The sequence below is a fragment of the Erinaceus europaeus genome, chromosome 13 (genome assembly GCF_950295315.1).
Source record: "Erinaceus europaeus chromosome 13, mEriEur2.1, whole genome shotgun sequence".
NCBI lineage: Eukaryota > Metazoa > Chordata > Mammalia > Eulipotyphla > Erinaceidae > Erinaceus > Erinaceus europaeus.
The window spans coordinates 11,042,548-11,066,103 of NC_080174.1; the positions used below are offsets into that span (position 1 = coordinate 11,042,548).

The following is a 23,556-nucleotide window of genomic DNA, read 5'->3' on the forward strand; positions in this document are numbered from 1 at the left end:
AACAATAACAACGAAGACGATGGTAAACAACAAGGGCAGCAAAAGGGGGAAAAAATTAAATAAAAAAAGATTCTCAGGGACCGAGTGGTGGTGCAGCTGGTTGAACACACTTGTTATAATACTCAAGGACCCGAGTTTGAACCCTCAGTCCCCTCCTGTGGGGGGCAGGGAAGCTTTGCAAGTGGTGAAGCAGGGCTGCAGGTGTCTGTCTCTTCCTTTCTGTGTCCCCTACCCTCTCGATTTCTGGCTGTCTCTATCCAATACATAAATATAATAATTTTTTTATAAAAGAAATTGTAAAAAAGGATTCTCACCAACTTTGTGTCAGTTTGAAAAAAGATTTAAAGTTTGAATGCTGAGTCTTAGTAGTAGGAGTAAAAATGTCAAAGCTGGATTCTTTAAATACTGATTTCTGCTAGCTACATATATTGCAGCTGCACATGGTGTTTCAGTGCTGGTGATTCCAAACCACCTGAGTCCATTCCCAGATCACAATGTATCATATAAGAAAACTAATTGCATTTTGGTAGCATGGGAGTAGGTCAGTTCTTCATTTCCCAAGAATAAACCACGTACTTCCTAGGGCTCTTATTCTTCTGCTATATTTTTTAAATTTTTAAAATATTTATTTATTTATTCCCTTTTTGTTGTCCTTGTTGTTTTATTGTTGTAGTTATTATTGATGTCGTTGTTGTTGGATAGGACAGAGAGAAATGGAGAGAGGAGGGGAAGACAGAGAGGGGGAGAGAAAGATAAACACCTGCAGACCTGCTTCACTGCCTGTGTAGCGACTCCCCTGCAGGTGGGGAGCCGGGGGCTTGAGCCGGGATCCTTATGTGGATCCTTGCGCTTTGCGCCATGTGCGCGTAACCTGCTGCGCTACCAGCCGACTCCCAATTCTTCTGCTATACTTGAACTAAATTTAAATTTTACTGAAAAATCTTATGACAGTTTTAAGGAAGTGCTCTTATTTGCATACATAAGAAATGCTTTGAGTTTTGTACTTTTTTCTCTCTATTTTTGTTACTATAATGTCATATAGTGGGGGGGGCTGGAATATTCTGTGATTTTTTTCAAATTCAATTCTGCTTTCTTTTTTTTTTCCAATGTTTTTTTGTCTCCTTTATTGGGGGGATGAATGGTTTAAAGCTGAAAGTAAAATATAGGAGTGGGTATACGTGTAGGATTTCTCAGCTTTCCACATAGCACTCTTAACTCTGCCTTCCCCCCTCCCCCCTCCATGCTTCTGAAGCCTGCAGGAGAAAGGGAAGAGCAGTGGGAAGCTGGTAAAACAGGAGCTGGAGGAGAGAGAAGCAGTGGAAACACAGATCAACTCTGTGAAGTCTTGGGTTCGAGAAACAAAGGAGTGTTTAGGAAATCCTACCATAGAAATAGATGCTCAACTTGAAGAACTTAAGGTACAAAACTGTTTTCATTCCTTGTTTCCTCCCCCACCCCAGATTGCCCTGGCATACTAGGGACATAACTCACTTGAACAGAGTGCTGCCTTGCCACGGGTATGACCCAGGTTCAAGCCTGCCCCCACACCCCTGCTCCTGCATTCAAAGGAATTTTGGTGCTGTGATCTCTTTCACTCTCTATCTCTGCCCCTTTGTCTCTACAAAACAAACAAAACAACAAAACAGAAAAAACAACCAACAAATAACAACAGAAGCCTGATCTTAATCAGACACGTTTGTTTTGTTTATAGTCAATAAAACACTGAATTTTAAAATTTCAGAGGTGTGTTATATAAAATGTTTCTAGTGTTATTTCATGGGATTGCCTTTTGTTCTATTTAATGTGGACATGTCTCCTGTCCCAACACAAAAGAGAAGCTTAGCTTTGTAAAGGGTGTTTCTTCAGTTTCACACTTAGCCTTTGATTGCTAGGCAATAAACACTCTTATTCGTGTACTCATCAAATCAGTACCCCTGCCGGGATCCCCCAAGTTTCTTATGTTGGTCTTTTCTTCAGAGTCTCCTAACGGAAGTCACAAATCACAGGGAGAACATTGAGCTGACAGCTGAAGAACAGAAGAATAAGTACCTGGGTCTCTATACAATATTGCCTTCTGAACTCTCCCTTCAGTTAGCTGAAGTGGCACTGGATCTCGGAACCATCCATGACCAGGTAGAAGAGTGATCAAAAAACATGCTCTCCTGCTCAGTAATGGACTTAATTAACATTCTTGGATAATAGGTCTTGATCATCACTGTCATGTTCCATGGAAACAGAGTTAACAGATCCCTTGAAAATAAAATAAAAAATTAAAAAAGCCAAAATTTAATTAGGGGTCTTATTTATAGGCAAGAGACATAGCAGATGATCATAGACAACAATGCGAAAGGTCATTTACCTGCTTCCACCTTTTCAACCAACAACAGAACTGAGATACAGTTTGTGTACTTAGCAAATGTGTATTGAATATAGAATCTTCCAGTCAAACTTTTCACTGTGATTTCAGCTCAGCTCTTGAGCAAGATGTAAGCAGATAGGGATTTTTAAAGAAAGGAAAATCAATCAATGTTCAAAAGTAAAAACAATATCAACGGGAGTCAGGCTATAGCGCAGCAGGTTAAGCGCAGGTGGCGCAAAGCACAAGGACCGGCATAAGGATCCCGGTTCGAGCCCCGGCTCCCCACCTGCAGGGGAGTCACTTCACAGGCGGTGAAGCAGGTCTGCAGGTGTCTGTCTTTCTCTCCTCCTCTCTGTCTTCCCCTCCTCTCTCCATTTCTCTCTGTCCTATCCAACAACTACGACAACAACAATAATAATAACTACAACAATAAAACAACAAGGGCAACAAAAGGGAATAAATAAAATAAAATAAATTTTAAAAAAAAGCTTAAAAAAACAATATCAACTAGGGATCTATATCTCAGCATTACTACAAAAGACTTGCATACTATTGATTGAATCCCAGCTTCAACCAGTCTCCACCAATAGGCAGAGCTGAACAGTAAGTACTCTAGTTCAAGATAAATAAAGGTACAGTTGTAATAAAGCAAGTCTTGTGATATCACTAGAGGGCAGTAGTTAGGGGGATACGAGTTTCTGAGCAACCACTAGAAGGAGTGTCACAGAATCCAAAGAAATGCATAGTCACTTGTAGTCCTGAGACCACAGGTAGCCTCTGTCTCAGATTTCCTACAGAGGACACACTCTGATGTAATGAAAGTCAGTCTGCTAGTATCTATATGGAAGTGAAATGTTTTTCTTGTGTGATTTCACATCATTTTATTAGGGTGCTCATGATTTACTGTACAGCTGTTGACACATTGGTACAATTTCCTACCTCTTCATGATAGATGTCAGCAAAACACTCTGCCCCCCCAAAAAAAATTTTTTTTGAGTCAGTCCAGGAATGGTAAAACTATGCATGAATGAAACTCTGTTAACACACACACACACACACACACACACACACGTTTCCAATTTCAGTTTTCTTCATTTTTGGATAAATTTCCTATTCTAGGGACTATTCACATGAATTCCATTTCCGTTGCTATTCAACACAGATAGTGAAGCCAAAACTGTCTTAATGGTTTGTTTTCTCAATGCTAAAATAATCTTTAAATTCTTATATAAAGAAACATGTCTTTTTGCTAACATATTCTCTTTGGCATTTCAGTATAAACACAAGTATCAGTTGCTCGTTATCAAATCAAATCTATGTCATTAGAAGCTTATAAAACTTCACTGTCATCGTTAACAATTTGTATTCCGTTGGCTTTAAGTATGACTGGTTGTGCTATATTCATTGATTATTTAGATCCAGGACAAAATAAAAGAAGTTGAGCAAAGCAAGGCCATGAGTCAAGAATTCAACCAGAAAATTCAGAAGATAGCCAAGGATCTCACAACCATTCTGACCAAGCTAAGAGCAAAAACTGATAATTTAACTCAAGCTAAAGCTGACCAAAAGGTACGGGAAAAAGAATGGAAGTTCAAGTGTGTTATCAAATGATTTAAAAAAAAAAATTGACTTAGTGTCTTTGGGAAGCCTAAGGGGAGAAACGCTTTTTCAGCATGCTTCATTAAAACCAGTTAATAACTTCTGCTCTTTTAGAGTGTTTGCACTGAGAAAATTGTTATGTGGGTATAGGAAAGAACTTATCCACAAACTTTTGTATATCCCCCCTGGTTTTTACATTTTGTGAGTTTTTTTTTTTTTTTTTTTTTTTGCTATTTCACATTTTCCCCAGTTCCTTGTAATAGATGCCAAGTCTAGAATCTATGCAACAAAAATAGAAATATTTGACATACCTTCCCAATTGCAGACTTAAAAAAAAAAAATCTTAGCCACAAACTGATGTTTGATGTTATTTAACCATCACAAACAAAAAAAAAGGGGGGGATAAATGGGACTTTACCACTGAGAAAAATCAGGTAAACAGATAGATTATAAACATACTAACAGACTCAGTTTACTTCACAAGTATACTGTATTTAGAATTACGCAGGCTTGAGTGAGTGAGAAGACAAAGTATCCGAAACTATTTAGAAATACAAATATGTCACTTCTAAAAATGAAGAATGTTCTTGATAGTTGAGTCTGAGTTCTCTGATTTGAGCTAAGTGACTAGTGCTTTTTGGGTGGAGCAGAAGGGAAATGTTCACTCCCATCTCCAGCTCATAGGAAGTAAACAGGAGGATTACAAAACATCGTGTCCCGCCTTTCCAACTGAAGAAACGGAAATGAGCTGATCATAGTAGAATTCTTCTCATGATATTTGTCTTTGACAAATCAAAAGCTACAGTACAATCCTGATATTCAGAAACTTGGTGCCATTTATTTTCCATAGTTGAACTGTCTTTCATTTTGATGATCATCTAGGTGCTGGGAGAGGAATTAGATGGCTGTAATGTAAAGATAATGGAACTAGATGAAGCAATACAAAAATTCTCAGACCAGAACAGCCAACTCGGTAAACCACTGACCAAGAAGATAAGGAAACTGACAGAACTTCACCAGCAGACCATTAGACAGGCGGAGAACCGGCTCTCAAAGCTTGGTCAGGTATGCTTTCCAGATTGGACTCAAAATCCTCTAAGGCAGAAATGCAGTGGTCCTCCTTTCTCTTTGGAAAATAATTTGGGGCCAGAAGATAGCTCAACAACCAGCTCAGAACTTAATCATGTAAGAGGTCTAGGTTCAAGCCTTTACAGCACAGGAAAGAAAGCACCACAGACCGCACTGCGCCAAGGCTACACCATCAATGGTGGAGTGGTGCTGTCTTGTTTTCTCCTGTTTCTTTCTTGACCTTCTTTCTTGCTTAAAAAAAAGATGGCGGAGGCTGGGCAGTGGTTAACACCAGGTTAAGCGCACATACTATGAAGCACAAGGACCCATGCAAGGATCCCAGTTCAAGCCCCTGGCTCCCCATCTGCAGGGGGTTTGGGGGGGGAAATGGCTTCAGAAGCAGTGAAACAGGTCTGCAGGTGTCTATCTTTCTCTCCCCCTCTCTATCTTCCCCTCCCCTCTCCATTTCTGTCCTATGCAAGAAATTGAAAAGAAAAAAAATGGCCATAGGAGCAGTGGATTTGAAGTGTTGGCACTTCCAGCGATAACCCTAGAGACAAATAATAATAATTAATAATAATAATTAGCCAAGGGCATGCATTCATTGATGGCATCATGTAGGTATGAGAACTTGGCTTCATTTCTTGGCACCATATGTTAAACAAATGGAACAGGTGACACTGACAATAAAGAGAGAAATTTATTTTTTAAAATTTTTTTATTTATTTCTTTATTGGGGAATTAATGTGTTACATTCAACAGTAAGTACAATAGTTTGTTCATGCATAACATTCCCCAGTTTCCCATTTAACAATACAACCCCCTAAAGAGAGAAATTTAAATATAGCTCATTGCATGTCATGCCTTAAGACATTCTTTTTTTGTTGTTGTTGCTGTTGTTGTTATTTTTTTTATTTCTTTATTGGGGAATTAATGTTTTACATTCAACAGTAAATACAATAGTTTGTACATGCATAACATTTCCCAGTTTCCCATATAACAATACAACCCCCACTATGTCCTCTGTCATCCTTCTTGGACCTGTATTCTCCTCACCCACCCACCCCCACCCCAGAATCTTTTATTTTGGTGCAATCTGCCAATTCCATTTCAGGCTCTACTTGTGTTTTTTTTTTTTTCCTTCTGATCTTGATTTTTCAACTTCTGCCTGAGAGTGAGATCATCCCATATTCATCCTTCTGTTTCTGACTTATTTCACTTAACAGGAATTTTTCAAGGTCCATCCAAGATGGGCTGAAAACAGTGAAGTCACTATTTTTTACAGCTGAGTAGTATTCCATTGTGTATATATACCACAACTTGCTCAGCCACTCATCTGTTGTTGGACACCTGGGTTGCTTCTAGGTTTTGGCTATTACAAATTGTGCTGCTAAGAACATATGTGTACACAGATCTTTTTGGAAGGATGTGTTGGGTTCCTTAGGATATATCCCCAGAAGAGGAATTGCAGGATCATAGGCCAGGTCCATTTCTAGCCTTCTGAGAGTTCTCCAGACTGTTTTCCACAGAGGTTGGACCAAGTGACATTCCCACCAGCAGTGCAGAAGGGTTCCTTTGACCCCACACCCTCTCCAGCATTTGCTGCTATTACTTTTTCTGATGTATGACATTCTCACAAGAGTGAAGTGGTATCTCATTGTTGTCTTTATTTGCATTTCTCTGACAATCAGAGACGGAGCATTTTTTCATGTGTTTCTCAACCTTTTGGATCTCTTCTGTAGTGAATATTCTGTCCATGTCCTCCCCCCCATTTTTGGTTGGGGTTATTTGTTGTCTTGTTGTTGAGTTTGGCAAGCTCTTTATATATATGTTGGTTATTAAACTCTTGTCTGATATATATATGTTGGTTATTAAACTCTTGTCTGATGTATGGCATGTAAAGATCTCCCATTCTGTGAGGGGTCTCTTGGTTTGGGTAGTGGTTTCTTTTGCTGTAAAGAAGCTTTTTAATTTGATGTAGTCCCATAGGTTTATACTTGCCTTAGTATTCTTTGTAATTGGATTCGTTTCATTGAAGATGTCTTTAAAATTTATGCGGAAAAGAGTTCTGCCAATATTTTCCTCTAAGTATCTGATAGTTTCTGGTCTAACATCCAAGTCCTTGATACAATTGGAATTTACTTTTGTATTTGGTGAAATACAGTGGTTCAATTTCATTCTTCTGCATGTTTCAACCCATTGTTTCCAACACCATTTGTTGAAGAGACTCTGCTTTCCCCATTTAATAGTCTGGGCCCCTTTGTCAAAGATTAGATGTCCATAGGTATGGGGGCTTACTTCTGGGCTCTCAATTCTATTCCACTGGTCAGTGTGTCTATTCATGTTCCAGTACCAAGCAGTTTTGATGACAATGGTCCTATAATATAATTTGAGATCTGGGAGTGTGATGCCTCCAGTTCTGTTCTTTCTTCTCAAGATTGTTTTGGCAATTCTAGGTCTTTTCTGGTTCCAGATAAACATTTGTGGCATTTATTCTATTCTCCTAAAAAATGTGCTTGGGATCTTGATGGGGATAGCATTAAATTTGTAGATGGCTCTGGGTAGTATATTAATTTTGATGATGTTAATTCTGCCAACCCATGAACATGGAATATCTTTCCACTTCTTTGTGTCTTTTTCAATTTCCTTGTGTAGTGACTCATAATTTTCAGTATACAAGTCTTTCACTAATTTAGTTAGGCTTACTCCTAGATATTTTATTGTTTTTGTTGCTATAGTAAAAGGAATTGATTTCTGGATTTCAGTTTCTTCTAACTTAGTGTTTGCATAGAGGAAAGCCACTGACATTTGAATGTTAATTTTGTAGCCTGACACCGTACTGTATTGCCTGATGATTTCCAAAAGCTTCTTTCTGGATTCCTTAGGTTTTTTCTGTGTATACTATCATGTCATCTACAAATAGGGAGAGTTTGACTTCTTCTCTTCCAATCTGTATCCCTTTAATCCTTGCTCCTGCCTGATTGTTATGGCAAGAACTTCCAACACTATGTTGAATAGTAATGGTGATAGTGGGCAGCCCTGTCTAGTACTTGATCTGAGTGGAAATGCTTCCAGTTTTTCACTATTGAGTATGATATTGGCTGTAGGTTTGCTATATATAGACTACAATATCTACAGGAATTTTCCATCTATTACCATTTTTTGTAGTGTTTTGATCATAAAGGGATGTTGGATTTTGTCAAAGGCTTTCTCTGCATCAATTGATATGACCATGTGGTTTTTAGTATTGCTTTTGTTGATGTGGTGTATCACATTGATTGATTTACATATATTAAATCAATCTTGCATGCTTGGGATAAACCCCATTTGGTCATGATGAACATTTTTTTAAATATACTGCTGTATCTGGTTGGCTAGAATTTTGTTCAATATTTGAGCATCTATGTTCATCAGAGATATTAGTCTGTAGTTTTCTTTTCAGTTGTGTCCCTGTCTGCTTTTGGAATCAGAGTGATGTTGGTTTTATAAAAGCTGGCAGGGAGTATTCCAGTGTCTTCAATCTTCTGGAAGACTTTTAAAAGTAGAGGTATTAGTTCTTCTTTGAAGGTTTTGTAGAATTCATTTGTAAAACCATCTGGTCCAGGACTTTTATTTTTGGGGGAGATTTTTGATAACTGTTTCAATTTCATTAGCTGTGATGGGCCTGTTCATGTTATCCACTTCCTCTTTACTTAGTTTTGGAAGTTGGTAGGTATCTAGGAAATCGTCCATTTCTTCAGGTTCTCCAGCTTGATGGCATATAGTTGTTCGTAGCCTTAAGACATTCTAACTTGGTGGCATGCAAGACAAAGCAGGCAGTCTCTGAGCTGAACAATCTGGCTAACCAGCCCAAGAAGAAAAAGATGATTTAAACATATTGAAAACTGACACTTTATTCTAAAGTCACTAGGAAGTCCTTGGCTGATTTCCATCAAGGAAATGACTTTTTTATGAAAAAAAAAAAAACTTTTATACAAATTTGGAAGTGTAATAGCAAACCACTCCTAGGATTATTATCCCCAGATAAAGAAGACTGCTTTCTGGCTCAAGGAGCAAACTGAGCATTTGTTACCTGACCCCATTTTATTTTTCAGGCAGCGTCACATTTAGAAGATTACAATGAAATGCTTGAATTGATTTTGAGGTGGACAGAGAAAGCCAAAGTCTTGGTACATGGAAAGATTGTTTGGAATTCTGCAAGCCAGCTTCGAGAGCAATATGTTTCACACCAGGTAACTTTAGGAAAGGTGGATTTCAAAGAGTGCTGGAGAGAGAGATTTAGCAGCTGGGAAAATAGGTCAGGTGGTAGAACATTAGACTCACATGTCTGAATTCCCTGGTTTAATGCCTGCTGTCCTATGTACCAGTATGGTGCTCTGGTCTCTCTCTCTCTCTCTCTCTCTCTCTCTCTCTCTCTCACTCTGTTTCTCTCTCCCTTTATCTTTGTCTCGTGTGAAACTGTCTTATATGTAATAATTAAAATAAATATTTAACAAAAAGATAGAAATGTTTAACTGGCGGATCTGACAGAAAACTTTAAGAGCAGTGGTGTATGTCAACCGGGGCTGTGTGTCTTGGAGAAAACTACTCAGCCTCTCTGAATTCAGTCCTGCCCATTGTTGAGATGGAAGTGAGGAACCAGGTGAAGGTGCGCCTGCTTGAGTGCATATATTAGCCAGGTTCTAGACCCCGATCCGCACCTGCTGGGTGGGGAAGCTTCAAAGGCAGTGAAACAAGTGTCTCCGTCTTCCTTTTCCCTCTCATTTTTTCTCTCTCTATCCAAAATAAATAAAATATGTAAAAAGATGGACATTCAAATGGCATTTATATTAGAAAATTAACAGGAGAGTGAATAAGCTCATACATCCAGCACAAGAGTCCTCCGGTCTCCTGCCCTTGCTCTTCTGCCTGGTCTCCTGTCTGTATTCCCCCAGGGAACAGGCACAAAAGTCAGGAGAACAAGCCGCAGGAGTCCCCCACACACACACACACATAGCAGCTGCATGACCTCATTTCCTGTCAAGTTTTCTTTCAGTCATATCATCCAGGAAATGATTTCATCCTTTCATAATGTAGGCTTGAGTTTGACACAGAGATAGCTAATCACCTAGTTAACTTGTAAAACAAACAAAATAACCCCCACAAACTTTTATATAAGTTACATGAACTTTTATATAAGTTACATGAGTTCTCTAGAATTTTCTCTTCCATTTCTCCTCTCTCTCTCTCTCTCTTGTGTTCAGATGGATGAATACTGAGATCTTTTTAATCACTCCTTTTTCATTCCAACTGATGGAATTGTAAATCCAAGTCTCGTTTTCTCCTCTTGGAAGGCTTTATCAACCCCGATTGGTTTGTCTGCATCCACAATCTGTGTTCGGCCATCAGTCCTGCACACTGTGCTCACGGTTATTTATTAAATCCCTCCCATCTTCTGCTTGAAGCTATTGTAACATGTCCACAAGTGAGACTTAAGTTACAATTGTTTGGGAGGAATGAAAAAAAAAATTCCTCCCCTTTAGAAACCTAGCAATGACAATTTGAAACAGAAAGAGTACATGTTCTCAATCAAGTAGACTCCTTTTTTCTTTTTTTTTTTTTCAAGTTCCAGACTCCTACAGTTTTACTTGTTTTGATTTAACTTTGCTTTTATCTTACTCTTACACTCAATTGAGGTAATGCTGGTGTAGAAGACTGTTGATGTCTTAGGGTTACAGTTCCAAACCTTCTCAAGGTATCTGTTATCTTGTCGATGCCATGTGTAAAAGTAGGCTTTAAGTAGTGGTGCTAACACTGTTTGTGTCCAAGGAAAGTCTCTCTGAAAAACAATTGGCAACAAGGGGAAAAAGAGGGGCAGAGGCGGGAGCACTGACCCACAGTTGAGACCCATAGAACCTCTGCAGTGCACATGGGGCTTGTGGATTTCCCTCCCCCACCCCTCCCTGCTCCCTTATGTCACCCCACATCAGTTGCCCACTCTGCTCCTCCCACTTCTCCAAGTCATGAGTGTTGACCCTTCCCTTCAGACCTTGCTGGAAGAATCAGAAGACATCCACAGCGACCTGGAAGCAATGGCTGAGAAGGCGCAGTGCCTGGCCAGCGTGTACTGTACAGAGAAAATGTCTCAGCAAGTGACAGACCTGGGGCGGGAGGCGGAGGAGCTGCGACAGGCTATCAAGATCCGGTTGCAGAGTCTCCAAGATGCAGCCAAGGTAGAAAGAAAAAATTAAAAAATATAAGCAGAAGGTCGTTTTATTTTAAAAAATAATCCTGGCGGTCGGTTGGCGGCACACTCAGTTGAGCACTTGTGTTACCATGCTAAAGGAGCCGAGTTCAAGGCCCCCGTCCCTACCTGTGGAGCAGGATGGAGGGGGAGTTTCATGAGAGATGAAGCAGGGCTACAGATGTGTCTCTTTCTTCCTTTCTATTCCCCAGCCCCTCTCGATTTCTCTCCATTTAAAGAAATAAATAAACATATTGGTGGGAGTCGGGTGGTAGCACAGCGGGTTAAGCTCACGTGGTGTGAAGCTCAAGGACAGGTTCCAGCCCTGGCTCCCCACCTGCAGGGGAGTCGCTTCCCAGATGGTGAAGCAGGTCTGCAGGTGTCTGTCTTTCTCTCTCCCTCTGTCTTCCCCTCCTCTCTCCATTGCTTTCTGTCCTATCCAACAACAACAACATCAATAAAGCAAGGGCAACAAAAGGTAATAAATAAATAAATAAATATTTTAAAAATAAATAAATAAACATATTGGTAATATATATATATGTATATATATACATATATATATATATATATATATATATATATATTTCAAAAAAAGAAAGGCAGTGGCCTCCTCAGTTGACCTTACATTTTACACACTGTGAGCAAAGATGCGGGACACTTGATGAGCTGTGAAGCAGGTCCACAGGTGTTTCTTTCTGTCTCCCTCTCTATCCCTCCTTCCTTCTCAATTTCTTTCTTTTGTGTTTTCCCTTCTTTTCTTACCTTTCAACTTCCCCCTCTCAATTTCTTTTTCTTTCATTTTTTTTTTCCTAATTTTTTCCCCACCAGGTTTATCATTGGGACTATGGGCTGGCACTATGAATCCACCATTCCCGGCACCCATTACCCCCTCCCACTCATAGGAGAGAAATTGAGACGAGTGGGGGAGGTAGAGAGGGAGAAAGACACCTGCAGACCTGCTTCCTTGCTTGTGAAGCATCTCCCCTGCAGGTGGGGAGCCGGGGGCTCAAATCCGGGTCCTGGTATGGGTCTTTGTGCTTAGTACTATGTGCACTTAACAGGGTGCACCACTGCCCAGCTTCCTGCATTCTCTATTTCTCTCTGTCCTATCAAATAAAATAGAAAGAAAGAAAGAAAAAGGGGGGGGGTTATTTACCAGGAGTGTTGGATCCATACTGCTGGCACTAAGCCCCAGTGATCACCTTCGTGGCAAAAAAAAAAAAATTTAAAATAGTAAAAATAAATAAATAGACAAACGTTTTTACAAATGTCCCTATGTGATGTCATTTCCCACTTGTTGACTGTGGAGGCCAAGCGTTTGTTTATCTGTTGACACTCATCTGACTGATCTCTCTCCTACCCGAGGACATGAAAAAATTTGAAGCGGAGCTAAAGAATTTGCAAGCGGCTCTAGTGCAGGCCCAGAGAACACTCACCTCTCCAGAAGTGGGGCGCCTGAGTCTCAAGGAGCAGCTCTCTCACCGGCAGGTGGGCAATAAGGACTCGGGGAGATGAATGCAGAACTGTATTTCAAAAAGAGACGAACTAGAAAAATGATCATAAAAATATAATAACAATTCACGTGTGTGTGTGTGTGTGTGTGTGTGTGTGTGTCTTGCTAAGCCAGGGCCCTACGTGTACACAATTTTGCCACCCAGGGCCATGTTTTCATTTAGATGAGTGAGACAAAGAGAAGGAGAGACATCACAACCAGAGCTTCCTGTGGTTCCAAAGCACCTCTCATGTGGTACCTGCCAGCACTCAAACCTGAGCTGCACACATGACAAAGCAGGTGCCCTACCATTCTCCCTTTCATATATATAATTTTATTTATTTATTTATTTATTTATTGGCTAGAGACAAAGAGAAATTGAGAGGACTGAGGGGAATAGCGAGGAAGAGAGACACCTGCATCACTTGTAAGGCTTTCTCCCAGCAGTTGGGAACTGGAGACTTGAACCTGGGTCCTTGTGCATCATAACACGTGTGCTCAACCTTTGTGTACCTCCACCCAGTCCCAGAACTATCTCTTGACTCTAAAAATGGTACTGTGAATAGCATGGTGGGAAATAAACTGAGGACTCTGCATATGTGTGTCCCCATGAGCAGTCTCCCCAGCTCACTGGTCTAGTCTAAATACTTCGAGAGCTGAATGTGAGGGAGACTCCACAGCACTGCCTCACCATCCCAGGAGCTTTCCTGGTGCTGCTCAGGGTCCTCCCACATGGGATAGGGGGTCAGACTCAGAGCCTCACACACGACACGGGCTGTGCTTTACCCACTGAGTTATTTCCCGATTTGTTACTCTTTAATTGGATTTTTAATTTTTGTATTTTTGGGATGAAGGGAGAGAAGCTAGGTTTCACCCCAGCATCCAGGGAGTTCCCTTGGTGCTGTCCATGGTGCTCTCATGTAATGTGGAGAATATACCCAGGGCCTCAGGCACTGCAAGCTACACTGGAGTCCTACCCTCTGAGCTATCTCCAAGCCCCAGGAGGAATTATTTCTAAGGTCTGGGTAGTAGCACACCCAGCTGAGCTCAAAAGAATCCAGATTTCAACCCCTGCCCCTCCCTGCCTGTAGGAGAGAAGCTGCATGAGCAGTGAAGCAGTGCTGCTGATTGAGCTCGCTCGCTCGCTCACTCTCTCTTCCTCTCTCCTTTAGTTTCCCCTCCTCAGTTTCTCTCTATCCTAGAGGAAGGAAGGAAGGGGAAAGAAAGAAAGGAAGGAAGAAAGAAAGAAAGGGAAAGAGAAAAGAAGAGAAAAAAAGAGAGAGGAAGAAAGAGAAAAAAGGACCATTGGGAGCAGCCATGCAAGTATTGAGTCCCAGTGATAACTCTGGTGACAATAAAAGAAAGGGAAAAAAACAAGAAATGGTGTTCAAAATCATTAAATGATGTTTAAAATGTTAAGTCCCAGCACTTTATGCCTTATTACTTTTCCAAACATCCCTTGGGAAATATTTACAACTTGTGGCAGAACTGGAATGCAGCAAGTGTCTGTGGCTGATGAAATAACCTCTTCCATGTCACACCTTTCACATTTGACCCGGGGGTCTTGCAGCATTTGCTGTCTGAGATGGAATCCCTCAAGCCCAAGGTCCAGGCTGTGCAGATCTGCCAGAGCGCGCTGAGGATCCCCGAGAATGTGGTCACCAGCCTCCCGCTCTGCCACGCCGCCCTGAGCCTGCAGGAGGAGGCCAGCCGGCTGCAGCACACAGCCATCCAGCAGTGCAACATTATGCAGGTGTGTGTGTGTGTGTCTGTGTGTCTGTGACATATGCATCTGCAGAGGTGCTCCGGGTGGGTCCGTCGCAGTCCGTGTCGGCAGTGCTCCCTGAGCCCCATGTCTGCAATGATCCCCCGTCTGCAGTGGTCCTCCCCCAGCAGAGCAAAAGAGAATGAGTCATGGGCTTCTTTTCTTAGCATCGTGTGGGCTCAGCCATCAAAACACACTCAGAGCAGACAGATGGTTAGGGTTATATAAAACAAGGAGATGAAAACTCTATCCTTTGGATTACCCAGAGAAGCCTGGAAAAAGCGTGATAAAAATATCTCTGGGTAAAAACGACCTCCTAGGGAGCATTTTTATGTTATAAAGAAAGACAACTAAGATGATTATGGTTGTGCTTTTTTGTTTGTTTGTTTGTTTGTTTTCTTCACCAGAGTACAGCTTAGTTCTGGTTTTTGGTGGTGCTCAGGACTAAACCTGGGACTTTGGAGACTTGGGCCTAGAAGTCTTTTTGCATAACCATTGTGCTATATTCCTACCACCATACAAGAGTAACTTTATGTGCAATCATCCATATCTCACTACTCAACTCAGGACCATTTTATTTTGAACGTTGTAATCATATATATAGTCATCATCAGAGCTTCATTTCTCTGGGCCAACTTTTTTGTGCTATTGAAAGAGACAGAGAGACAGAGGGAGACAGACCTGTGTCATGAGCATGGCAAAGCAACTGAACTCCCAGCCAAGCTGCCTCACTGATCAATAGACCTTTCTTGCTAGCATATATTACAAATATACTATTATTATTATTTCAAGTCATTTGTGCACTAAGTGCATTCTCTTGGCTGACCAGTGTACCAAACAAAATCATTGACTAGAAAGAAATGACATTAAAGAGAAAACAAAAAACAAAAACAGAAGCAAGCGAACTGTTTTCTTTTGTTAAAAGAATTTTTAATTTATTTTACTAGCTTTATTTATTTATTGGCTAGAGTGGCTAGAAACTGCCAGAAGTAGAGAGGGAAGGGGGTAACAGGGAGAGAAAGAGAGAGACCTGGAACACTGCTTCACCACTTGCAAAGCTTTCCCCCTGCAGGTAGGGACAGGGGGCTTGAACCTGGGTCCTTGTGCACTGTAACATGTGCACTCAACCAGGTGTGCTACCACCTTGCCCCACAAGCAAACTGTTTCTAAGACTTGTGAGAACTATGGGAGGTGGGAAGGTAGGGATACAGAACTTTGGTAGTGGGTGTTTTGTGAAACTATACACTGTAATCTTATAATCTACTATTAATCACAAATTAAAAAATAAATGTGACACTCATATCCCCCTTGACTAGTACTTCATCTGGAAATTGCATTGATGGTTATCTCGAGTAATCTTGTTGGTCAGTCATCTTTGTGCTTTGTGTTGTCTTATGATTTGATGGAACAGTAAATGCCTGACACTGGATAACATGTATAATTCACTGCTTCATCCCCTCCATCAGCACTCAGCTGAGAGACTTACATGTGTGGTCAGTACGTCTTTGCTGGCAAAAGGTACTCATTGGATCTGGTTTTTGTTGTTTTTTTTTCCCTTTTTTTTTTTTTCCTCCTCCAGGGTTATTGCTGGGCTCGGTGCCTGCACCATGAATCCACCGCTCCTGGAGGCCATTTTTTCTCCCTTTTTTGTTGCCCTTCTTGTTGTGGTTATTATTATTATTGCCATTGTTGATTTTGTTCTTTGTTGGATAGGACAGAGAGAAATAGAGAGAGGAGGGGAAGACAGAGAGGGGGGAGAGAAAGATAGACACCTGCAGACCTGCTTCACCGCCTGTGAAGCGACTCCCCTGCAGGTGGGAAGCCGGGGGCTCGAACCGGAATCTTTTTTTTAATTTTAATTTATTTCTTTATTGGGGAATTAATGTTTTACATTCAACAGTAAATACAATAGTTTGTACATGCATAACATTCCCCAGTTTCCCATTTAACAATACAACCCCCACTATGTCATTTATCATCCTTCATGGACCTGTATTCTCCCCACCCACCCACTTTGGTGCAATACGCCAATTCCATTTCAGGTTCTACTTGTGTTTTCTTTTCTGATCTTGTTTTTCAACTTCTGCCTGAGAGTGAGATCATCCCATATTCATCCTTATGTTTGACTTATTTCACTCAACATGATTTTTTCAAAGTCCATCCAAGATCGGCTGAAAACGGTGAAGTCACCATTTTTTACAGCTGAGTAATATTCCATTGTGTATATATACCACAACTTGCTCAGCCACTCATCTGTTGTTGGACACCTGGGTCAAACCGGGATCTTTATGCTGGTCCTCGCCCTTTGCGCCACGTGCGCCTAACCCACTGCGCCACCGCCTGACCCCCGGATCTTATTTTTAATATATGTTTTTTTATTTATTATTGGATAGAGACAGAGAGAAATTGAGAGGGGAGGGAGAGACAGAGAGAGAGAGACAGAGAGACATCTGCAGCCCTGCTACGCCCACTCTGGTCCCTGCAAGCTGGGACCAGAGGCTTGAAGCTGGGTCCTTGTGCACTGTAATGTGAGCGCTTGGCCAGGTGCGCCCCCTTCTGGCCCTCTGGATCTGTTTTTCATACTGCTTATCACCACATTCTGGTTATGACATTGCTTTCTTGGGGAAAATCTGCAACGGTGAACGTGGCTCTAACCACTGAGCTATTGCCAACATAGGCAAGATATTTCGTTATTCTTTATCTTATGAGAGAGAGAGAAAGACTGAACCAGAGAACCATGGTAATATATGCAATTCCAGGGATTCAGCTCTGGACTTGATGACTGGAAGTCCAGAATTCTACCATTCTGCCACCTTCTGTTAGGCCAAATATTTTAGAGAGAAGTCTCTGAGCCATCTGCATAAAGTTGAAGGACTGAATTGGCTGGGGCTTTTTTCTTTCCCTGCACACACACAGGTCAGTGAGTAGGAATCAGCATATGGTCTGGCAGACGGCCGCTCTGCTGCTGACAGAACAAGAACAGAGAAAGCTAATGGTGTGTTTGTTTTCAAAGGAGGCTGTGGTGCAGTATGAACAGTATGAGCAAGAAATGCAGCACCTCCAGGAGCTCATCGAAGGTGCCCACAGAGAGATTGAGGACAAGCCAGTGGCCACCAGTAACATCCAGGAGTTGCAAGCCCAGATTTCCCGGCACGAGGTGAGCCCGAAGACATAGGTGGACATTGAGGGCAGAATGGAGATTTGGTGAGCGTGGAGGTCTGGTTTCTGGGGAACTGACAAGGTTTCTTTCTCGGAGACTTAATCTTTTTAGTTCTCCTAGAACCTCTTTGTCTTGGCATTTTGCAGAATATTTTTACTGACCCAACAATGGGAATCTCTCTTCCTCTCCCTCCTCTCTCTCTCTCTCTCTCTCCTTTTTATATGTTATCATGATGTTCATCAACCAAGTACCACTATCTTCCTCCTCCGGAATTCTCCCAGTTAATGCACCAGGATGCAGCTTAATCCATGAATGTAAAGCCTGTAAGAAACTTTAATGATCGGGCTGGTGAAATGGCTCACTCAGATAGTGGACTGATTTGCTATTTAAGGCTCAGATTTGAGCACAGTTTCCACTACATTGGAGGACGCTTCAGTTCTGTCATCTCTCTCTCTTTTTCGACTCTCTGACTCAATGAAAGGCAAAGAAAGTCTAGTGCTCAAAGTCTTGCTGTTCTAATGGTTCTCTGAAGAATTACTTACTTATCAATAAAAGAATGGCGAAGTCAGGCCTTGCGCATGAGTGATGTTTCAGGTTTGATCCCACACCACCAGTAGCCAGAGCTGAGACGTGTTGTGGTCAGAGAGGGAGAAGCAGAGCGTCAGCCTGGCATGTGCAGTACCAGGGGCTGAACTTAGCACATCATACTTGCAAGTTCTGGTTCTATCACTGGGCCACCTTCCTGGGCCACCAGCCACTCCTGTGACTTTTTTTTTTAAGTATTTATTTATTATTGGATGGAGACAGAGAGAAATTGACAAGAGAGGTGGAGATCAAGAAGTGGGGGGAGAGAGAGACACCTGCATCCCTGCTTTACCACTCATGAAGCTTTCAACCTGTGGGTGGGAGGGGGCAGAGGTTTGAACCTGCATCCTTGCCCACTGTAATATGTGTGCTTAACCAGGTGTGCTACCGCCTGGCCCCTCCTGTGATGTTTTCCCCCCACTGCTGCAGAAACTATTCTTGTGACTTTCTTGTGCAAAAAAAGGCCAGCTGGTCCAGGGGTGACCACACAGCAGGCCCTAACCCAGTTAGTCTCAGAAAGGCCGCCAGTTCCTGCTCATTGCAGTGCTTCTTTTTTCCTTCTTTCTTTCTTTCTTTTTTTTTTTTTTGTGTGTGTGTCATGTTTTTGCCAGCCCATGGTAAACACCCATGTCGTCAACTCTGTCACGTGGTGTAGGGTGCCTGTTCGTATTAATAATGCCATACTCCTCCACGAGATCCATTGTATGTGTAAAACAAATGCAGGAAGGAAAGTAATGAGAGACTGCCAGATTCCTGAGAACAGAAATGTTCAGAAGAATACCGTTTCCTGCATTGGCAGGCAGTCTGCTTTTAATAGACTTTTAATCTTGAGATGAGTCCGACTTCCATAGAGATATATTTCACTCAGCGAAATAATGGATACTGGGGTCAGGCGTGGCACAGCTCATTGTGTACAAACATTACCATGTGCAGGGATCCGGGTTCAAATCCCTCATCCCCACTTGCAGGGGAGGGAAACTTCATGAATGATAAAGCAGTGATGCAGATGTCTCTCTTTCTCCTTCTGTATCTCCCCTTCCCTCTCAATTCTCTGTCCTATGAGAGAGAAAGAGAGAGAGAAGAAAAAATAAAAGAAAATGTGAGCACAAGAGTGGTACATTTGTTGTGCAGGCACCAAGCCCCACTGATAACCCTTGGGTGGAAAAAAAGAATTAATAATGTATTCATCTCTCTCTCTCTCTCCCTCATTCTCTCTAGTTTTTCTTTTTTCTTGTATTATTTGACAGAACAGAGAGATACTGAGGGGGGAAGGGAATATATATAAATATAAATATAAATATAAATATATATATATATATATAGAGAGAGAGAGAGAAAGAGACTTGTAGCACTATTTCCCTCCTACCCCTGCAGGTGTGGACTGGAGACTTGAACATGGGTCCGTCCACACAGTAATGTATGTTCTCACCCATGTGCACCACTACCTGACCATATTCATTTTCAGGGAATTCCTCTCCTGAGGTGTAATTTTTCTTTTTTCTTTTACTATTTTATTTATTTTAATGAGAGAAAGATTCAGAGTGGGAGACAGACAGACATCAGAACATTGCTGGGGGTTGAACCTGGAACCTTAGAGCCTCAGTCATGAAAGTGTTTTGTTTGTTTGTTTTGTTTTGTGTGACTTACAAAATAACAAGTGTAAAATTCCACACCATTTCCACCACCAGAGTTCTGTGTCCCCATTCTCTCCATTGGGAACTGTGGTAGTTCTCCCAGGGTCACAGATGTGGGATAACTATCTGCCCACACACACACACACACACACACACACACACACGGATACACATACATACACACACAGATACACATACATACATACACACAGATACACACACATGGATACACATACATACATACACACGGATACACACACACACACGTTTGCACACTTTTTTATGGTCCTGTCTTCTCTTCCTTTCTAAGTCACACCTACACCTATGACTACTTCCGAATGTCCCATGGAAGTCTTTTTTGCAGAACCATTATGTTATTATTCCAGCCCCTGGGGTATAATTGTTTTTCTTTTCTTTTTCTTCTTATTATTTTTATTGAGACGGCCAGAAACTGAGAGGCAGGGGAGATAGAAAAGAGACAGAGAGACACCTGTAACACTCCTTCACCAATTGTGAAGCTTTCCCCCAGCAGGTGGGGACTTGAATCCGGACCCTTGTGTGTTATAACAGGCTCCTTTTATTTATTCATTTCATTTAAATTTTTAAGTGGTGTAATTTTTCTAATGCTTCCTATAACTTGGAAAAAAATGTATCCTGCCATTTTTTTTAAATGTGTGTGTGTGTGTGAGAGAGAGAGAGAGGTCAGAATCACCAATCTGATATGTGGTGGTGCTAATGATCGAACCTGGGATCTTTGGGGCCTCAAGTGCATGTGCATATATACATGCACACATACACACCTGGACATATACACATGCACACATACACACCTGGACATATACACATGCACACATACACACCCAGACATCTATATTCTACTTTATTATAGTTTTTCTCTAAAGACTAGGGAAATAACTTGACTAGTAGAGCAAGCAGACCTACATACCTGAGAGGTTCCTGGTTCATTCCCAAAATATAACAGAAGAGTATACTGACTTGTCTCTTTCTCTTTGTCTCACAAGAAACATTCTACCCCATATTTAACAAATAGGTCTGTACCCATAGCACCCTGAATGCAGCTGATCTCATTTGTAACGAATAAAATCTATCTTTAAAAAAATATCAATAACGACTGACAAAATAGCTCACTTGGATAGTATGCTGCTTTGCCATCTGTGTCACCCAGGTTCGAGCCTAGCCCCCACTGCATTGGAGGAAGATTCAGTGCTGTAGTCTCGGTCTCTCTCTCCCTCAACCTCTAAACCCGCTGTCTCCAAATTCCTATATGGTGGTCCAGGAGGTGGCATAGTGGATAAAGCACTGAACTCTCAAGCATGAGGTTCTGAGTTCAGTCCCCAGCAGCACATGTACCAGAGTGACGTCTGGTTCTTTCTCTCCTATCTTTGTCATTAATAAATAAAATAGTTAAAAAATAAAAATAAAAATTCCTCTATGAAGAAAACAGACTTCCCCAGGTCCCCACCTGCTAGAGGAAAGCTTTGTGAGTGGTGAAGCAGTGTTGCAAGTGTCTCTCTACCTCTCTGTCTCCCCTTTCCTCTCAATTTATGGCTGTCTCTCTCTCTCTCAAAAGATTTTATTTATTTATTAATGAGAAAGATAGGAGGAGAAAGAACCAGATATCACTCTGGTGGTATATGTGCTGCTGGGGATTGAACTCGGGACCCCACGCTTGAGGGTCCAATGCTTTATCCACTGAACCACTCTTTGACCACTCTGGCTGTCTGTAGCCAATAAATAAATAAAAATAATATTTTTAAAAAAGAAAATAGACTGTCTCTATCCAGCAACATAAATTAAAAAACTGTAAAGTTATTTTATTTATTTTTAATGAAATAAAAGATCCAGAGAGAAAGATATAGAAAGTCAAGAGTTCTGGCTGATGGTGGTGCTGGGGACTGAACCTGGAGATTTTAGAACCTCAGGCATGAAAGTCATTTTTGCAAAACCACTGTGTTTTTCTCTAGCCCCATAAATGACATTTTTTAAATACCAGGAAGAAAGAAAGAAAGAAAGAAAGAAAGAAAGAAAGAAAGAAAGAAAAAGAAAAGCAAGGCAAGAAAAAAAAAGCCAGCCTCTGGGAATGAGGAATGAAATTATCTTGCAAACACCAAAGTCAACATTGCCCTAGTTGGAGAGAGAGGGGGGCAGAGAGGAGGGAGAGAGAAAGTAACTCCAGGTTCAGTGGTCATATTTGCAGTTCTTTGAGGCATGATGAAAAAAGTAAGACAGAAGGGAAAGCCTAGTGAGTGTGCAAGGTTTTATCAAGGATCTAATCTTCACAGAAAGGTTGCCCAGGGACTGTGGTTGCTTATGTAAAAAACAAACAAAAAACAAAACAAAACAAACAAAAAAAGGCAACCCGCTGGGATCACCAGGATTAACAAGCAGTTCACTCTTTCAGTTTGTCACAAATGACTGCTGGTGTGTGTGTGTGTGTGTGTGTGTGTGTGTGTGTGTGTGTGTGTGTAGTTTTAGTCATCACATGATCTTATTTCCATGGCATGAACCATCTGGCGGATTTTAGAGTCTTTGGCTGTTTCAAAGCTAGTGGCACGGTTGTTGGTGTTCCCCAAGCCCCAGATTCCTTGGGGACCAGCGTGCTGCACTGCTCTTCCGCCCACTGCACTGCTCTTCCGCCCGCTGCTCTGCTCGGTGGTCTGGCCTGAGAGCTGCTCTAGCTGGCCGGCTCGCTCTCTAGCACCCGCCACATCCTGCCTGGGTGCAGCCTCCACTGTGAGATTTCATTGGCTGGGCCCTGGAGGAAGATGAAAGTTCCCTGTTCAGTTTCCTTTTGATGCTGCTCAGACACTCACCGGGAAGGAAATGTTTCCGCAGGAGTTGGCACAGAAAATCAAGGGCTACCAGGAGCAGATTGCCTCTCTCAACTCCAAGTGCAAGATGCTGACAATGAAGGCCAAGCATGCCACCATGCTGCTGACAGTGACCGAGGTGGACGGGCTGACCGAGGGGCCAGAGGACCTGGACAGGGAGCTCCTCCCTTCGACCTCGGCCCACCCCTCTGTGGTCATGGTGAGTGAGGGTCAGGGAGGGGTTTGGGGGGAGGAGCTTGCTGAAGGCTTCTTCTCCCTCTGGCTTCACAGCAGCTTCTTCAACTCTCTTAACTGTATTTAGGGCCAATGTGACCTTTGACTCTGTAAACAGTGTTCCTTGATCTGCAACTATTTGAGTGAGACTGTGGAAATACTCAGCAGGCTAAAGGTCAAGCATGTGTTTGTTTATGATTCAGCTCTGGGCTTCCAAAAAATCAAAATCCTTCTGCTGTTTACTGAGGAGGGAGTGAGCCATGGTGTGTGTGTGTGTGTGTGTGTGTGTGTGTGTGTGTGTGTGTGTGTGTGTGTGTGTGTGTGTGTGTATGTGTATTTCCTGAGCTAAAACACTGACTTGACTGGCTGTTGTGTACATTTAGTTGTATGTGAGCTTAATAAAGCACAGAAAAGCTAGCATTAGAGAACACTGACCATCCTGAGTTTCACTTTGCATTACAATGATGAAGGTGCATTCATTTCTGTTCTGCAACATTTCCGCATTATTTTGCATGAGCTCACTTATTATTTTGACAATTACAGTTTCCCAGGGTTATGTATGTCCCAAATACATATGCTGTGTCTTGGGTACTACACTACCTG

At 41.8% G+C, this 23,556-nt stretch overlaps 1 protein-coding gene across 2 annotated transcripts in view; it reads left to right on the top strand.

The window, feature by feature from the left end:
• The window catches only part of SYNE1 (spectrin repeat containing nuclear envelope protein 1), a 606,430-nt gene that overhangs the window by 353,059 nt on the left and 229,815 nt on the right, over nucleotides 1-23,556 (top strand). For both annotated transcript variants that reach the window (XM_060205315.1, XM_060205316.1), the window contains 10 exons: nucleotides 1,253-1,418; nucleotides 1,978-2,133; nucleotides 3,776-3,928; nucleotides 4,841-5,023; nucleotides 9,121-9,258; nucleotides 11,053-11,238; nucleotides 12,618-12,740; nucleotides 14,315-14,497; nucleotides 17,523-17,666; nucleotides 22,745-22,939. In XM_060205315.1, coding sequence (XP_060061298.1) covers nucleotides 1,253-1,418; nucleotides 1,978-2,133; nucleotides 3,776-3,928; nucleotides 4,841-5,023; nucleotides 9,121-9,258; nucleotides 11,053-11,238; nucleotides 12,618-12,740; nucleotides 14,315-14,497; nucleotides 17,523-17,666; nucleotides 22,745-22,939 — 1,627 coding nt within the window. The remainder of the gene's footprint in view (nucleotides 1-1,252; nucleotides 1,419-1,977; nucleotides 2,134-3,775; nucleotides 3,929-4,840; nucleotides 5,024-9,120; nucleotides 9,259-11,052; nucleotides 11,239-12,617; nucleotides 12,741-14,314; nucleotides 14,498-17,522; nucleotides 17,667-22,744; nucleotides 22,940-23,556) is intronic.